The following is a 15,686-nucleotide window of genomic DNA, read 5'->3' on the forward strand; positions in this document are numbered from 1 at the left end:
GTGTGTTTTCAGGAACATGGTGTTGATACAGCAGTCCCTGCAGATAATCTGGGACGTTTGTCCTGACTTGTGTGGACAGGCCCATGTTCGCCTGCTTTCCCAGGCTGGCCAGACTCTAGCTGATCCTGCTGCTGAGTCTGGAGCTTCCACAAACACACACTGTGCTCCAGCCTGTGCCCCCCTGTAGTTCAAGGACTTTTTTTTGCTGGAAAAACCCGTCTTCAGAAATTTTTTGAGAGTTTCAGCTGGACCATTGCAAAGTGTTGTGCCTCATTTAAGCTGAAATAATCCATCTCTGGGTGAAACCATCACTGTGGCTCCATGTGCCAACTGGACAGGTACAAAGCTCTTTGATGATGAAAGGTATTGCCAGCATGAAAGAGGCATATTTCAAATTGTTACTTAAGAGTGCCGTCCTCAACACGAGACAGGCAGAATTCAAACATTATTTCTGCCCTTTAGTGGTTAAGAAGGTAGGTTTGCAGTCCTCAGGTTGCTCAGTTTGCTCAGAGTTATGTTGGCACTAGTAACTCAGCAGCTGTATGTACTTATTCTTTCTTGAGTAAATGTTGTATGAACTTGACCACTATCCTTTATGGGACATGAGAAGTTTGGGCAACTGGCATTTGATCTGGAGCTTTTAATCACTGTGTCACTGATGTTGGTGTGAGCTCAGGGTGGGCAGGACAAGGAGCTGTTGATGCCTGAATGCTCTGCTCTCCTCTCCAGATGTTAACCAGTGGTCAGAGCCCATAGCCTGCAAGGACTTACACCCAAAAAACCATTTTCCAGCCTCCTCCTCTTAGGGGCTCTTCTTGCCCAAGGACTTAGTCTGGCTCCTGCACTGACATTGCTCTCTCTCATCTGATATTTGGACCATCCAGCAAATGGGATCGTCATAAATTGCTCTAGAAGGAACAAACCATGAAGTTTGAATCATGATTTATGAAGAGCCACATGGCCTTCTTAACACCTTGAAGAGCAGAACTTTAGAAGGATGTGCTTCTTGCTCTTGTAATTCTGAAAATTAGACTGTCAGCTGCTGCAGTTTGCAAACCTAAAGTCACTATTTCCTTTTGGAAGTCTCATCTCACAATTATTTTGAAATCTCACCCAAATTTATTGAACTGTAAAACATCCAAGCAGTTGCTGAACGACTGTGAAATTTAGTGTCCTGTTTGTTTTAGGAAAAGTGCAATTTATAAAACTTCAGTATTTCACTAGATGAAAATATATTTACAGAGAGAAAGAACCATTTTCTACCTTCTTCAATGCCAGCTGACATTTTTGCTTTATCTTACATATTAAAATAAAATAAAAATCTCAGCTTGTTCTTGTTTATTATAAAGGAGATCTATTATTATTTAAATAAATCACAAAGAAGAATTTAAGAAAAGAAATAATAGCTTAACCTTAAAATTCATGAGGAATAATAAAACCTGTTATTTATCCTGAGCTCTTTGTGTGCTTTAGGACCTACCTGGTTCTCTGCGATCCTGGAACTTTTGAGATGATTTAAGACAGTGAAAAGAGATGAAAGAATAGGAACTCAGGAAGAAGATATTTTATTCCTATTTTGCACACAAGAGTGAAAGAGTTCTGGAGACCTGGGCCTTGTTTTCTTTAGGTGGCCATTTTTTTCCAAAATCAAACAGGACTGATCTGACAACTTACTGGGATTTCTAAGTGTCTGCTGCATCTGTCCCAGGTTCTCACACTCAGAGAGAAGAATTCGTCATAAATGGGCTCAATTGCAGCAATTAAAAATTTAGCCAAAAAGACTAGGGAGTTTGGGATACCCATAAGCTAGCCAGGTATTTGTGGTCCTGGAATTTATGAACCGTTGCAGAAAAGCCGACAGATCTGAGTTCCTGTCAGTCTGCCTGTTCTCAGATTTCCACAAGCTGTGGAGGAACCAAGAGACCCCAAGGTGCTGGATGTCTCTGCATGTCCCTGGGTGTCGCTGGGTGCTGGCTGTCTCCTGCTGCCCAAGCAATGACTCTGGTCTGACAACCAGCTTTGCTTTTGTGAACCCTGTGCCAGGTCCATGTGTTCCAGTTGGGAACAACCTTGTCTGATGTTCATTTAATTGTAAACTCTGTAGAGAAAAGGGAGATTTGCAATGTTTAAACTGAGTTCCCAAACTGTTGGGAACAGCACAGAGGCCATAGAGTAGATCCGCTCTGTTTAGAATCAGATTAGTCTCCAGAGTTTGTCTCACTGTAATATTGCTTAAAAACACTGCTGACTTAATTATGACATAGTTAACATTCATCTAGTAATTAAGGAGTATTACAGTGTCTGCTCTGGGCTTGACAGGATTCCTACTGTGAGCTCATCTGATGCTGAGTTGTACTGTACCATGTGTTGTGCTTTGCAAGTCATCAGACTTATGTGACACTTAAAAATCTCTGACAACCCGACAATCTCCGCCTAGGTCAAGGAAATTACAGAATGTCCCAGCACATGGGAACCAAACAAAAAGATTTGGTCAGTTAAAGTCCTCATAATGAGCTATTAAATTGTTTCACTGTTCAGCTTCTCTGTAAAATATCAATTATCTCAATGGTTGTAATGTAATCAAAGTAATTAGATTCCAAAGGCTTGCATGTAAAAACCAGAGCTTTGTAAATGGGAATCCAGCCTCAAGTATTTTAGTTGGTCTGTTTGTGTTTAAAAGTTTCTCCAGATGACTTTTTTTAATGGTGTCATAGTTAGGGAACTGTTAAAGGGCTTTGTGTGTTTGAGGTTTAGGGTGTGTTTTGAGCTTGGCTGCGTACAACATTTGAACAACTAAACAAGCAAAATCTGCATTAGAGGCAAAACACAGGGACACAGACACAGGTCTGGAGCCGTGGGAAGCAGGGACAGCCTCTGCTCCATGTCTTAGGCCCTGGCTTCATCTGCTTAAGAGTCATTAGCTGATGGATAATTGTAGCTTACCTTTACCTAAGTTCTGAACAACGACAAGCTAGTGTTTCTAAAGCACTTCAGATGTGATACTTGAAAAATACTGCTCTCTTAGGTGTAGCACATTCAGGATCTTGCCTCCATTAATATGTTTTACAAGCATAGGAAAAATCTTCAGAGTGACTTATGACAAGCACATTTTCCCTGTTGTGTCTCCTAATGTAGGGAGAACTGCTCCTTCAGTAACTTTAATTTTGGTTTATTTCAGCAGAGCTGCTCCCTCAGGTTTCAGCAGAACTGAATCAAATACTGTTCTCTTAGGGCCAAATTGACTTTTCTGGCTATGAAATTCTGAAATTATTGGTAGTTTTGGGGTACATAATTTTCAGCTGTCTTAAAAGGTTCCAATTGAGAAAAGGTGCTAACATCCACGTCAAAAAAAAATCTACTTTAGAAGAATTGTGTAGCTGGATTTGAAGCATTTTGGGCCATAGACCAGGAGGAAATGGAGTAACCTAATTGTGGCCTTCCAGTACCAGACGGGGCCTGAAAGAAACATGGAGAGAGACTATTTACACAGGTCTGGAGTCACAAGGGGAAATGGCTTCACACTGACAGAGAGTAGGTTTAGATTAGATGCGAGAAAGAAATTCTTCCCTGTGAGGGTGGGCAGGCCCTGGCAGAGGGTGCCCAGAGAAGCTGTGGCTGCCCCATCCCTGGAAATATCCAAGGCCAGGATGGAAAGGGCTTGAAGCACCCTGGTCTAGTGGAAGGTGTCCCTGCTCATGGCAGGGAGTGGAATGAGATGATCTTTAAGTTCCCTTCCCTGTGATTCCCATGAAATCACCTGGAATTTGTGGCAGACAATGTTGTTCTGAAAGCTGCACACCCAAGGTATGTGTGTCTGTCTCTGTGCTTCATGTAATCAGTTTCCAGAGGTACATACTCACTTCAAGGAGTATTTGTTACTTGTTCGAAAAGCAGTGAGATGCGTCTTTTGCATCACTTCTGCATTTATAAGCTACTGGTAACCTGCATGAAGTCTTATGGAGAGTTCCTTCACGAGTGATAAGGTAGGGGGGAAAAAAAGGCAATTTTGCAAACCGAGATTATTACTGTTTGCATGACAGCACCAGTGCGAGTTGTGCTATTAGAGACAAGAACTAGGCATGCACAGCTCCAAGAAATAGATGGAGAGGAAATGTGAACCATGAAGCTGTTCAGAGGACACAGTGACTTGGGCTTTGTCAGAATTGCTGGAGAAGAATTTGCTGCTTCTCTCAGGTCATTAAGATAATGCTGGATGCATGGCTCCATTTGGAGAAGTTTCCATAGAGAATGAGTTCATGGAGGCAGGCAGATACAAAGAAAGCATTTTAATGCGAGAGCAGAGGCTTTGGGAGCTGGGTAAACAAAAGGAAAACCCGGAATGCCCATAATGTTGCAACAGCCTTGGGGGATTTTTTTGTGTCTTCAAATAAAATTAGTGAAGGGAGCTTGGTCTGAGGGCCTCCTGGAGGCTCATTAAAATTAGCACGAGCTGCTTCTGCTTCAATAAACCCTGTACTGTGTCCCAGGAAGAGCTGTGGAAATGTGGTGCTTCCATAGCTCCTTTTTAAATGTGAAAGTAGTTAATTGGTGTGAATAGAGTTACTTGATCAAACTGATTAGAAGTTTCTGCAATTGGTTTGAAGGAGTAAGTTCTCCATCTCCTGTTAGTTCATTAACAGCTTCTGCCAGTTCTGCCCCTTGCCCAGGTCCATGATGGAGCTTGTGCTGTGCCAGGAGCAGTTCCCTCCCTCATCCAGTGGGCAGACAGAGGGCTTGGCCTAGCTCCAGCCTTCCAGGGCGTGGTGTTCCCCAGGTCTCAGGAGCAGCAGTTTGTCCTCCTTGTCCTCTGTCACTGAGCTGGGCTCCCTGTGTCTGGTTGATGCAACCACTGCTTTGCCCACTAGCTGTTTTCTTCTCTGGACACAGCAATTCAGGAATCTGCGAGTAGAATCTAGAGGCTCCCAGGAATACAGTCTCTTGCCCAATTTCGCTTCCCACCAGTCTTCCCTCAGGTAGAGACAGTTGGTGCAGGAACCAATTAGCAGTAGTTCTTTAGAAGGAAGTGACTTGCTGAAATGCTTTTCAAATTAAGTGCTCCAAAACCAGATAAAACCCATGCTCCAACCCTGTGTGAATGCCATGAAAACCAGAGGTTCCTTATCTCATGGGTCTGCCCTGTCCCTGTACAGAGCAGTGCCACCAGTGTGCAGTGTCACTGGTGTCACAGGTGAGTAGCACTGCCCTCTTGCAAACAGGTTGTGACATCTGAGGTCTGTGTGTGGCACTTCCTGCAGGGGATCATCTAACACTTTCTCTCCCACTGCAGGTGCATTACTGTTAGGAGGGATCCTCTATTCCTGGCAGTTCCCTCACTTCAATGCCCTCAGCTGGGGTCTGCGGGAAGATTACTCCCGAGGAGGATACTGCATGATGTCTGTCACTCACCCAGGGCTGTGCAGGCGGGTGGCTCTGCGGCACTGCTTGGCCTTAATTGGACTCTCAGTGGTGGCTCCTGTCCTCAACATCACCACATGGACTTTCCCCATCATTTCGCTCCCTATCAACCTCTACATCTCCTACCTCGGCTTTCGGTTCTACAGGGATGCTGACCGCAGCAGCTCCAGGAAGCTCTTCTTCTGCAGTTTGTGGCACTTGCCAATGCTGCTGCTTGTCATGTTCACCTGCAAGAAGTCGGTCCTGGAGAAGGAAGACAAAGGCAAACTACACGGGGGAAGTAATGAGATGGCTGTGGAAATTAGATTGCCTTAAATGTCAATACCTGTCATTCTCATGACATATCAGGTAGTATATTTTAGTGATTGCAAGGGGGAATCCTGTGGGAATCTGTTTGAAGAAGAATCATTGTGCCTAGCGACCACTTCATGTGATAATTTCGGGGGGGTTTTTTTGAAAGGGAATAGTCAGGAGAGCATTAAAGCATTCAGGGTCTTAGGCCCCTTAATTCATCACAGGTTATGATTTAGTCTATGCCAGAAGCACATCACTTTGGGATGGCTTTCCTAAGTCCCTGTGAGTCATGGTCTCTGTCCTCATGGGTAGTTGAGGTAGTTAAGTTAGGAAGTCACATGCTCACACGTGCTGCCTTTAGCACTGGCAGCCTTGGTGAAGCCATCAGGAAGTGACCAATGAATGATTTCTCACCCTTCTCCCCAAGCACCCTTTCCTTTAATTTAAACTTTGAAGAATATGAGAGGGTGAACTCTTCTTCTCTGAATCTGTGCCATCCCTGCACTGGTATTACACCAAGGCCCTCAGTTTTGGGGTTTTTTTCAATCAGCTGCTCCTCCCAAGGTTCCCATTCACCTCAATAGATTTTTAGTTCTCATACACCTGGCACAGTGCTAAAGGAGTGAAGAAAACTGTCTTTCAGCACAACACACACAAGCATTTGAACAGCTCTCCTGTAGCATATCCCTTGGAGCCATTCTACTGTATTTCCATCACAGGGAACTTCTGACTCCCATGTGGTTTTATGTCATTAGTGTTTGAGCCCTGTGTGTCAGATCTTCAGCTGGTAAAAACCACCATCACTGTTTATGGCAGAGAGGCTGTGAGTTGTGGGGGAGGTGAGAACCAGAGCTGGGTGGTTGTAAGGCTTTTCCATGTTAATGTGTCTTATGCCAGCCCATTGAGTCTCAGCATCCTTAGACAAGCTCTGGACTGGCACCAAGAGCTTGAGCTGTGTTTAATGTCACAGTGTGGGTGGTGGCTCAGAAGAGCTTCGCTTTGGGGGTGATTAATAGGTAAAGAAACACATTTTACAGAAAAAGGGCTGGGGATTTTAATCTAACAGAATGTTCACTTGCTGATGCAGCCAGTGTGTCTCTCTGAAGGAATTATTGTGGATGGTCTCCTGAGAAGAGTGCATTATCCCTGTTAAATGATACACTGAAGAACATTTCTGGTCACAGTTTAACGTGCTTTTGATCCTGCTGCTCAGCTATGGCTCACCCTCATCTTGCCTGGAGCTGACTGTGACCTCCTGGTGTGCTCCCAAACACAGCAACATCGGGGGCAGAGACAGCGGTGATAGTTTATTGTGGTAGTGCCTGTTATGACTTGATGTGTTTTCATGCCAAGATTTCCTTCCCATGTGGAGAGGGACTGGACAGCAGGATGAGCACTGATCCAAAGATACAGCAATACCTGAAAAGGAAGACAGTCTCGAGCTTGTTCTCAAATGAAGCCCCTCAGGAAACGTCACAAATCTTTCACCACAGGTGTGTCACGCTGACACAAAACCTTCCCTGGCTGCTCTCATGGACCAAGCCTGGCTCTTGGTCTCAGTTATGCTGGTGTAACTCAGGAGTGACACAGTTTAACCTCTGTTTTCTGGCAGAGGTGCTTGCAGGAGCAGGGCCACCTGTTTCCATGGCTCTTAAACAATTGCCTGCAAGATTTGGTGACTTGAGTGATTGCAGGTGACAAGATGGAGCTCTCTCACTGTCTGACAGCCTCCATTGTGCTCTACTTACTGTGGGGGTCACTTTGTGGAACTGTATGGAAACTGTGCAACTCCTGAATTTGTTTTAAAAATGCATCCAGTCTTCTCTGCAATAAAGTGCATACTGTCCAAAACGAGATGAGTGCTCCAAATCTGTTACAAACTCTTCACTTCTTGTTGAAACTCTGGTCAAGTTCAGTTAATTGCAAAGGTATTTGGTAGTTTTGGGGCACTTCTCACAGCAGCAGTGTTCTTGACCACTGTAAGAGTAGGGACAGCTTGTGAAATACTGATTTGTTGTGCAAGCAGCACACTGAAAATAAATCACATGTGAGTGGAAGGGGTTTGTGTGAAACAAAAGAATTTGGTCAACCTTTAGCTGGGAGATGAACCTAAAAAGAGCAGATGGCTCACAAAAAACCACATATTTTCCTCCCAGAGGCAGAAAGTGGTGCTGAGACAGAAGGATTGTGGGTTTCTCCTAAGTCATTATAGAGCCAGGCTTCAGATGGCCTGCAATTCCCAGGTGCTGCTGAGGAATTCCATTCTGATTAAAGGTCTCAAGGACATGCCTGTGGTTGTGTTCTGAAGAGAGTCATCTTCATTTCTTGGGCCAAAATGTGTAACATTCACAGGGTTCAAGGCTGGACAGGAGCTTGGTAATAATCACTGAATGTCTGTAAAATGCAGGTCACTGGGTTGCACCAAGATCTCCACACCCAGTGAGTCTGGCCTTGAGGGAAAACATGGCTTTAGAATCAGTGTAACTGGGATTTAAATGTAAGATAATATCTTATTTAAATTTCTTATTTAAAAAGAAATGCTTTCTTTACCTGAGAAAGTGTTCTCAGCCGTGCTGCACTTTGGCCACGTGTCAGGTGTCCATATGCTGCCATTTTACTGCCTTTAGGAAATTTTGCTGTTGCATGTGCTTTGCAAACACCTTGCCAAAGTGAAGACTTAGCAGGAGATGAATATTGCAGTAGGTGCTCTCAAGTCTCTTTTTCGGTATTGCTGGTGCCACTATGGAAAATGAAAAATTCTGAATTGTCTGCCATCCCCCGAGGGTGTTTGTAGTCCCTGTGATCCCCCAGGAAGGACTAATGTCAGCCATTCCCCCTCTGGCACTGCTGACATTGCTGCCCAAATTCTGCAGGGAAGGAGGCAGGTGAGGTGCGTGAGGTGCCTTGCTGGGATGGCTTTGCACAGGAGGTAAACCTGGGCTTTCTGCATTTCTATGCTGGGCTGTGCAAACATCAGGCTTTGAGGACTCCTTGAACCCGGAACAGCAGTGGAAATGCAATGTTGTTTTTCCCTTATCCCATCTGGATAATTTGAATATGGTTGTTTGTCACTCTTTATCCCGATTACTCAGGAATGACCTGTGAACTGGTTCTGCAGAATCACAGAATGGTTTGGGTTGAAAGGAGCCTTAAAAGACCATCTTGTTCCAAGCCCCAGCCATGGAATACCTGTTCTTTATGTGGTAGTAAAAAAAATAGCAGTGGTGTGCTGTATCCCTCCTAGCCCTTGGTCTACTGGTAGCTGACAGGGTCCCATCTTAGTGTTGCTGTCACAGGAGGCAACTCTGCACCACCAGAAGCCTGTACTGAAGCTCATGGAGGAATCTGAACCAGTGACTCAAGAGGATGAAGCTGGGTTTTGTCTATTTGGACTTTAAATATTTTGTGTGGTTTTGTAGATAAAACAGTAGCCCTGAGGCTCAGGAGATCTTCATTCTTTCCAGATCTCTGTAGAAGAAATGCACTCCAGCTGTAAAATAAAGATACTTCTTGTTGGAGGAGGGAACAGCTCATGTCTCTGTCAGCCCACACCCATTGTTCTGAACAGCCCTGCAAGGTGAGTGCTGGGTAAGGCTTTGAGGAGTTGCAGGGAGACTGGCTCCCCTCCTCTCTCCTTTGCCCTGACGTTCAGCAGATCACAGAGCGCAGCACTGGCCTGGCAGGGTGGTGTGGGGAGCTGAGCTACGTGTCTGGGAGTTGCCCTGTGCTCTCAGGTTCACAAGGAGCCCCAGGCTTTGTGTGAGCTGTGTATGGTACCCCAGCAGAGCAGGTATCCCGGTACCCCTGCCAGGGAGGCATCCCAGCACAGCAGGCATCCCAGCACAGTCGGCAGTTGCTGGAACAAAACGCTCTGCTCTTTGTTCCAGCATGAGTGAAGAAACCCAATCCCTGTGCTCACAGCACTTTTCCTTCTCATTTTCCCCACTGGGCTTTTTTTCTCACTTCCTGTATCAATCTCTGATATAATCTGCCCCAGCAGAGTCACACATTCACACTCTCCTGGCTCCAGCAGCATTTCCCGCTCAGCCAGGCCATGGCACTTCAAGGCTTACACAAAACACATGCCCTTTTCAGTCTGACAGTCCCAGAAGAGTAGGAATGGAAGCAGTGATACTGTTAGAAATCATCATTACAGACAGAAAGCATGTTGTCCTGGTTGCTCTCCAGAGTTGATTAGATATTCCCTCTTCCTAGGAAATGCAGGGTGTCTACAGAACTCTTTGCTATTAAAACAGAGATACCAGCACTGTTTCCCTGCAAGCAGCTCTGCTGGAGATGGTAATTCTATAAGGTCCGTTGCAGGCTGTCCCTAATGGCATTTTGAGTCATGGAATTTCTTAACCAGGCAAAGAGCCAGTCCCGGTGAGGGCTCATGGGATGCAGGATGCCACTTGTGCTGTCCGTGGGACCTTGAGTCAATTATTTGCCTCTTGGTGCTGCAATTCCTTCTTCCCATCATGGCAAGGTCAGTGCTGCAGGTCAGGGCTTGTCCCCCCGGGGAATGTGTCCAGTACTTGGCCTCGCCCAAGATAAGTCAGAGTCTGCTTCTAATGTTCATCATCTCCCAAACAGGGTTTGGGAGGGTGAACATGGGGTTAATTTGGAGTCAAAGGCCACAACAGTGTTGGGAGTTCAGAAGTGCCATTAGTGATGACCCTCCTCCCTGAGATCCCTCAGACTGTACCCTTCTGGATGATTCTGTTGATGTTTTTTAGTCCCCTCTGAAATAAAAGTACTACAGGATTCTATGGCTCCAACAGGAGGTCTAGTAAGCTTCAGAGCTGCCTTCTGAACCCTTCTGTTCACAGAATCCCAGAATAGCTGGGGTTGGAAGGGACCTCTGGAGATCATCTCATCCAATGCCCTGCCAAGACAGGGCCACCCAGAGCAGGTGACACAGAAATGTGACCAGGTGGGATTGGAATGTCTCCAGATAAGGAGACTCCACACCTTCCCTGGGAGTTCCAGTGCTCTGCCACCCTCAGTGGAAGTAAGTTCTTTCTCATATTGAAGTGGAACTTCTTGTGTTTTAGTTTATGGCCACTGCTCCTTGTTCTGTCACTGGGCTCTACTGAAGAGTCTGACACCATCATCCGTCACCTCTGTTTTTTCTGCTTCCAGACTTCACCTGTTTGTGCTGAAGATTTTCCAGCCTGGATCAGCACTTTGGGCTGCTTTCCAGTATTTCAGAAAAGTACAGTTCATCTGTTTCACAGAACAGAGTTGGCAAAACAAGCTGTTTTCCCACAATGTGGAGATGTTTTCCTACCGTTCCTAACCAGTTCTGGCACCCCCAGGTCTTGGAGCGAGAACTGACAATTTGGCAGCGGGCTCAGGTTGGCACATTAAACCATTCTGGGAAGGTGCTGGGTGTTTTTCCCGGTGCCTGAAAGGCTGTGGCTCCCAAATGCTTGTTTGAGCATTGCTGACCCTTCCAAAGAGATGCTTTGCATGTGGTGGGCATGGGCTGTACTGGGGAGCGGGCGAGGAGCTGCTGCCATGGTGCATGTGCTTTGGGAGAGCACAAGGACTCAGAAAAAGGTGCTAGAAAGGAGGATGCCTGACCCTCACCACTAGTGCTGGAACAGCTGTAAATTCATGCCTGTATTCTCATTTTTGTAGGACACCTGACTCAGCCTTGCCCACTGCGTGAGGGGGGTACCCAAAGAGAGGTTTCCATGTGTCTCCAAAGTGTGGGCAGACCTCAGGACTGGGGCTATTTGGCGGTTGAGGTTCGTCCCCTGGTTTTGCTGTCCTAGATGCATCCCATGGTCCTTTCTGCCCCCTGTTCCTCTTTTTAACACTTTCTATTGTAATTACAGATTCCTTTTCATACATTTTTTTATGGAATGTGTGCTGTAACACACATTGTCTGTGCCTCTCAAAACTAGTCGAAGTCAGAGACAGACTCTCTGTTTTTCAAGAGAAATGCAGACTTTGGGGAATTGTCCTGGGTGATTGGAAACAGCAGGGATCTGATCTCCCACACTGACTAAACTGTCCCTAACTGGGATGACTGCGAGTAAGGTGCACAGAGACCAGACCTTGCTGCCAGGGAATCTTCCAGCATGAACTTCTTCAGGTGCAGGATTGGCATGGCACTCAAAGCTCATTTGCAAAGAAGTGTCTGGCCCAGAGATCCATCTTTTAGGTTTTTAACCAAGGAGAAAGATCAAGATTTTTGCTGCTGAGAAAGGCTGGGAGATGTTTGGGATTTTTTTTTTTTTTTTTTTGTCGCGGAGAGGAGGCACTGTATCAAATTAAAATTGAAACAGAGATGCAAATAAAGTAATTAAGGCATTTCCGCAGTGCTTCCAGGGAAGCTACTGGACAGCATCCAGACTGGGGAAAGGAACAGCCTCTCAGTTTATCAGCTGAATTCCAAGGTTTGGATGGATATTCCTGCTACAAAGTTGCCAAGGCCATCCCTGCACTGAACCACACCCAGCAGCACTGAAGGGAAATTCAGGCATGCCAGGGGTAAGCAGGGTGGCTGGGACCACACAGTCACCCACCAACAGAGAGGAATATTATTTAGGTCTCTTCTCCCTCGTCTGATTGCTCTGGCCTGGTTGTTGCATTGCACTTGGCTTTCAGCGGGGGCAAGGACTGGCAGGAGCTGTCAATACGTTGGGAGTGAGGCTGATTAACCCTCCTCACTTCAAAAATGAGGATTGGGAAGAGCGTAGTGGAAGCATCCGCAGGAAGATGTTCCCATGCTGTCTCTTCCCTATGCTGCTCAGAGCTCGGCCCCCACCCTGTGGGGCCCCATGGACCTTGGCCGGGCCAGGCAGCGCCTCCAAGGCTGCCAGCTGACAATCGCCTCTGTGTTGGGGTGGGAGGGAGTGTGTCCCTGCGGTGCCACTGCTGCCCGGCGGGTCTGGTGCCCGGGAGTCGCCCGGCGCTGCGTCCCACGCTCCTGCCGGGGCAGCATCGCTGGGATCGCTCCGTGGGGTGCCTGGGAGGTGCCCTCCCCTCTGGGAAGTGAGGAGGCATCAGGAACAAGTGCAGCTGAACGAGGTACCTGCAGAGCTGAGCCTTGGAGCCGTGACAATGCCAGAGCCGCCGTCGGACTGCAGAGCTCAGAGCTCTGGAGACGGTCCAGAGCCGCCCGCCGCTAGTGTGCCTTTCTCACAGTGGGGATGCAGGAGGGCCGCGCTGGACAGACGGACAGGGGGACAAGGATTGCTCCGCGCGGCTGCCGGGATGTGCGGCCGAGTCTCGCTGGCCACGGTGGCGGGCACTCCCTCTGTTGACTTCTTCCGAAGTTGCATCCCTTCATCCAGCAGTGTCCCTGGCTCTGGTAATAAATAGCACCTTCCGTAATGTCTGTAGCCCTCACTAAACCACAGACCAGACTGATTATTACTGCTTTTTTAGCCTTTGCAGAGCTGTTTTTATTTATAATTGCACCCCGCTGGCCTGTTCATAATGATTTTCCCAGCTGCATCCCATGCGGTCCACTGCTGCAAAGCCACATTTTCATAGTAGCTGTTGTTGGTTTTAATCACTTGTTATTTGGATGATATATTAATAGCAGTATCTCTGTGAAGCTTTAGAGTGTTTTCTTTTCCAAAACATTTACAATAAAAGCTAAGTGTTAGCCCTAATAACACGTGTGTTTCCTTTGGCTACCTCCTCCAGTGATGAATCCAATTAACTGTGTGCTCAGTGGAGAGCCTGTCTCACCCCATCCCGTCCCGCCTCGTCCCCAGAGCCTCTCCTGAACCTCTGAATAAAAGGTGTTTGGGACTGCAGTGGGAATAAGGGTGCTTGAAAGGCACTGTGTGGTTGGAGGGGCGTGAACTTGTAATTGCCCATGTGCAGACTGTAGGAGGCTATAATAATCCCAACTGTACTTTGCAGATCTTCATTTGTGTCTTGTGTTCTCCTAAACCCCAAACAACCCATCACACCTTATTTCCTAGAGAGGAAGGGTGATGACGCTGGGTGGTTTGATGCTCTTGGGATGAGAAAGCACTAGTGAAAACAGAAATAAAACCAGAGCTGTTGCCTCCTGATTATCCTGAGTCTCTGGGTGGGGAGGAGTGGGGTGATGCTCTTTATTTTAGCCATTTATGGGGGAACCCCCCCCCCCGCCCCCAGCAAAACCTGTCTTTGCTGGAAGTGGTTTAAATGGAACACTTAACTCACTGGGACTGGTGCCTTTAATTTCATTCAGAAGGCGACTGTGAATGGATTCTTCACCCGCTTCAAAAGGCCGTGGCCGTGTGTCCACTGTGGTGCAGGTCATTCATGGACACTACAGGAGATGTGAAAACATCTGCTAGGTCCATGCCTGCTCCTTTCAGTACAGTTACTCCTCTTGCTAATAATTGTCTGTGTTCTGTCATCTAGAAAGGGACCTTGTGTTCCTCCCAGGTATTCTAATGCTAATTTATTTAGTTAAAAAGAAGAGGCTAAACAGATGTGAACCATTTGGTTAGGTTGTAGTTCATTTGTTAGGAAGTGCAAAGGATTCTTGGCAGGATATTAAATATTACCTTGGCTGATCACAAACACTTCATATTTCAAGAGAGGAAGGGAGGTAGGGACTCCACTCCATAAATCAGCCTTTTCAAAGAGACAGCAAAAGGCAAACATTTGATAAATCTGTGTCATTATACTTAGAGATCAAAGGGGGTTTTACATATGTATTTATGCAACTGGCAACCCAGGAGACAATAATAACAAACATAGATCTCTGACAGCTTTACAAAAATAAAAATTAGCTGGTTCTAATCTGTAATTATCTGGGAACTGTGTGAGGTAGGAGATTGCTCACACTAGAGCTTTGCTGAGACAGTGAGCAAATGTTAAGTCATTCATAAATACATTAGGAAGTTCCGTGGGCAAGAGGTTGCCAGAGCCACTGGGTGGTAGCAGGGCACAGCCACTGCATCTGCAGCCCTGGTTTTATCCACAGAGCCCAAATCAGGCAGGTAGGGGCTACCAGAGCCAGAGGTCACCAGGGAAAGCAGCATTTCCCTCTGTGCTTTGATGAAAATCATTCCTTTATAATGAAAATACAGAATGATGAAAATCTATTGAGATGGAAATATGTAGTGATGAGAATCATTCCGTGATGATTTTCCAGCAAATTATCTACAAGGAATTTACCTGAAGAATCCCTGAAGGCAGGAGAATTTCCATCTGTGGGGTCTCTCCTGCTTGGCAGTAGCATGGAGTAAGAGCTCCATGTCTGGTACCTTCCATAGCCTCACATTGCCTGGATGAGCCCTCACACTATTCCCAATGACTGGTCCACTCTGTACAGTTCAATAAGTACAGGACTGGAACCAGAGGCTCAGGTAAGTCAGGGAAGAAGCCTGAGAAGACCTCAGAAGGGGTGGACAAGCAGCAGAATAAGAGAAAGACTAATGGGGGCTACAGTGGGTAATGCTTTAATCCAGGGCAGAGGAACTGAAACTTCTCCAAAGCAGCAAGGGCCATCACATCACCCAAAAAGAAGGTGAAATCCAGTTGCGTTTAAATAATTTCATGGACAAAGCAATGCAGCCACAGAAATTAGAGACGGAGAAGGAGCATGATGTCATCCCTCCTTCCTTCTGGCCAGTTACCGGGCTGATTTCCTATTCTCTTGTGCTGGTTTAAAATGACTTCAGCAACTTGGTTTCTGCCCGTTCCCATGGGACACTTCCACAGTCTATAGATTTCACTGGTAGGAAACTCTTCTTGACAGTCAGACTATATTTTCCTTTACTCAATTCCATCACATCACTCCTACTTATGCCTCCTTGGAGCACCCTAAACGCTCTTCTCCATTGAAGTCAGTGAAGTTATGTGAGCAGTAAATTTGGCTTATGGCACTTGGAGAAATAGATATTAAAACCCCAGGGACAAATTAGGGAGTAAGGGGAGGGAGGGCAGTGGGGGAAAGGAAATGGTTTCAGGTTAAGAGAAACAAGATCTCCTCTTACATCTGTATAGCAGTG

General features: G+C 46.4%; 1 protein-coding gene across 2 annotated transcripts in view; it reads left to right on the forward strand.

Annotated features, from left to right (window-relative positions):
- COX10 (cytochrome c oxidase assembly factor heme A:farnesyltransferase COX10) overlaps window positions 1-7,560 on the forward strand; it is a 96,305-nt gene extending 88,745 nt beyond the window's left edge. Inside the window, exons 7-8 of one of the 2 annotated variants that reach the window (XM_066565701.1) lie at window positions 5,288-5,763; window positions 6,797-7,560. In XM_066565701.1, the coding sequence (XP_066421798.1) occupies window positions 5,288-5,730 (443 nt within the window). In that variant the 3' untranslated portion in view covers window positions 5,731-5,763; window positions 6,797-7,560. Of the gene's footprint in view, window positions 1-5,287 lie in introns of both variants that reach the window. The other variant, XM_066565700.1, reaches the window with a different exon arrangement.
- Window positions 7,561-15,686: the final 8,126 nt, after the last annotated feature.

This window comes from Molothrus aeneus, chromosome 25, assembly GCF_037042795.1.
Source record: "Molothrus aeneus isolate 106 chromosome 25, BPBGC_Maene_1.0, whole genome shotgun sequence".
In the NCBI taxonomy this organism is placed as follows: Eukaryota; Metazoa; Chordata; class Aves; order Passeriformes; family Icteridae; genus Molothrus; species Molothrus aeneus.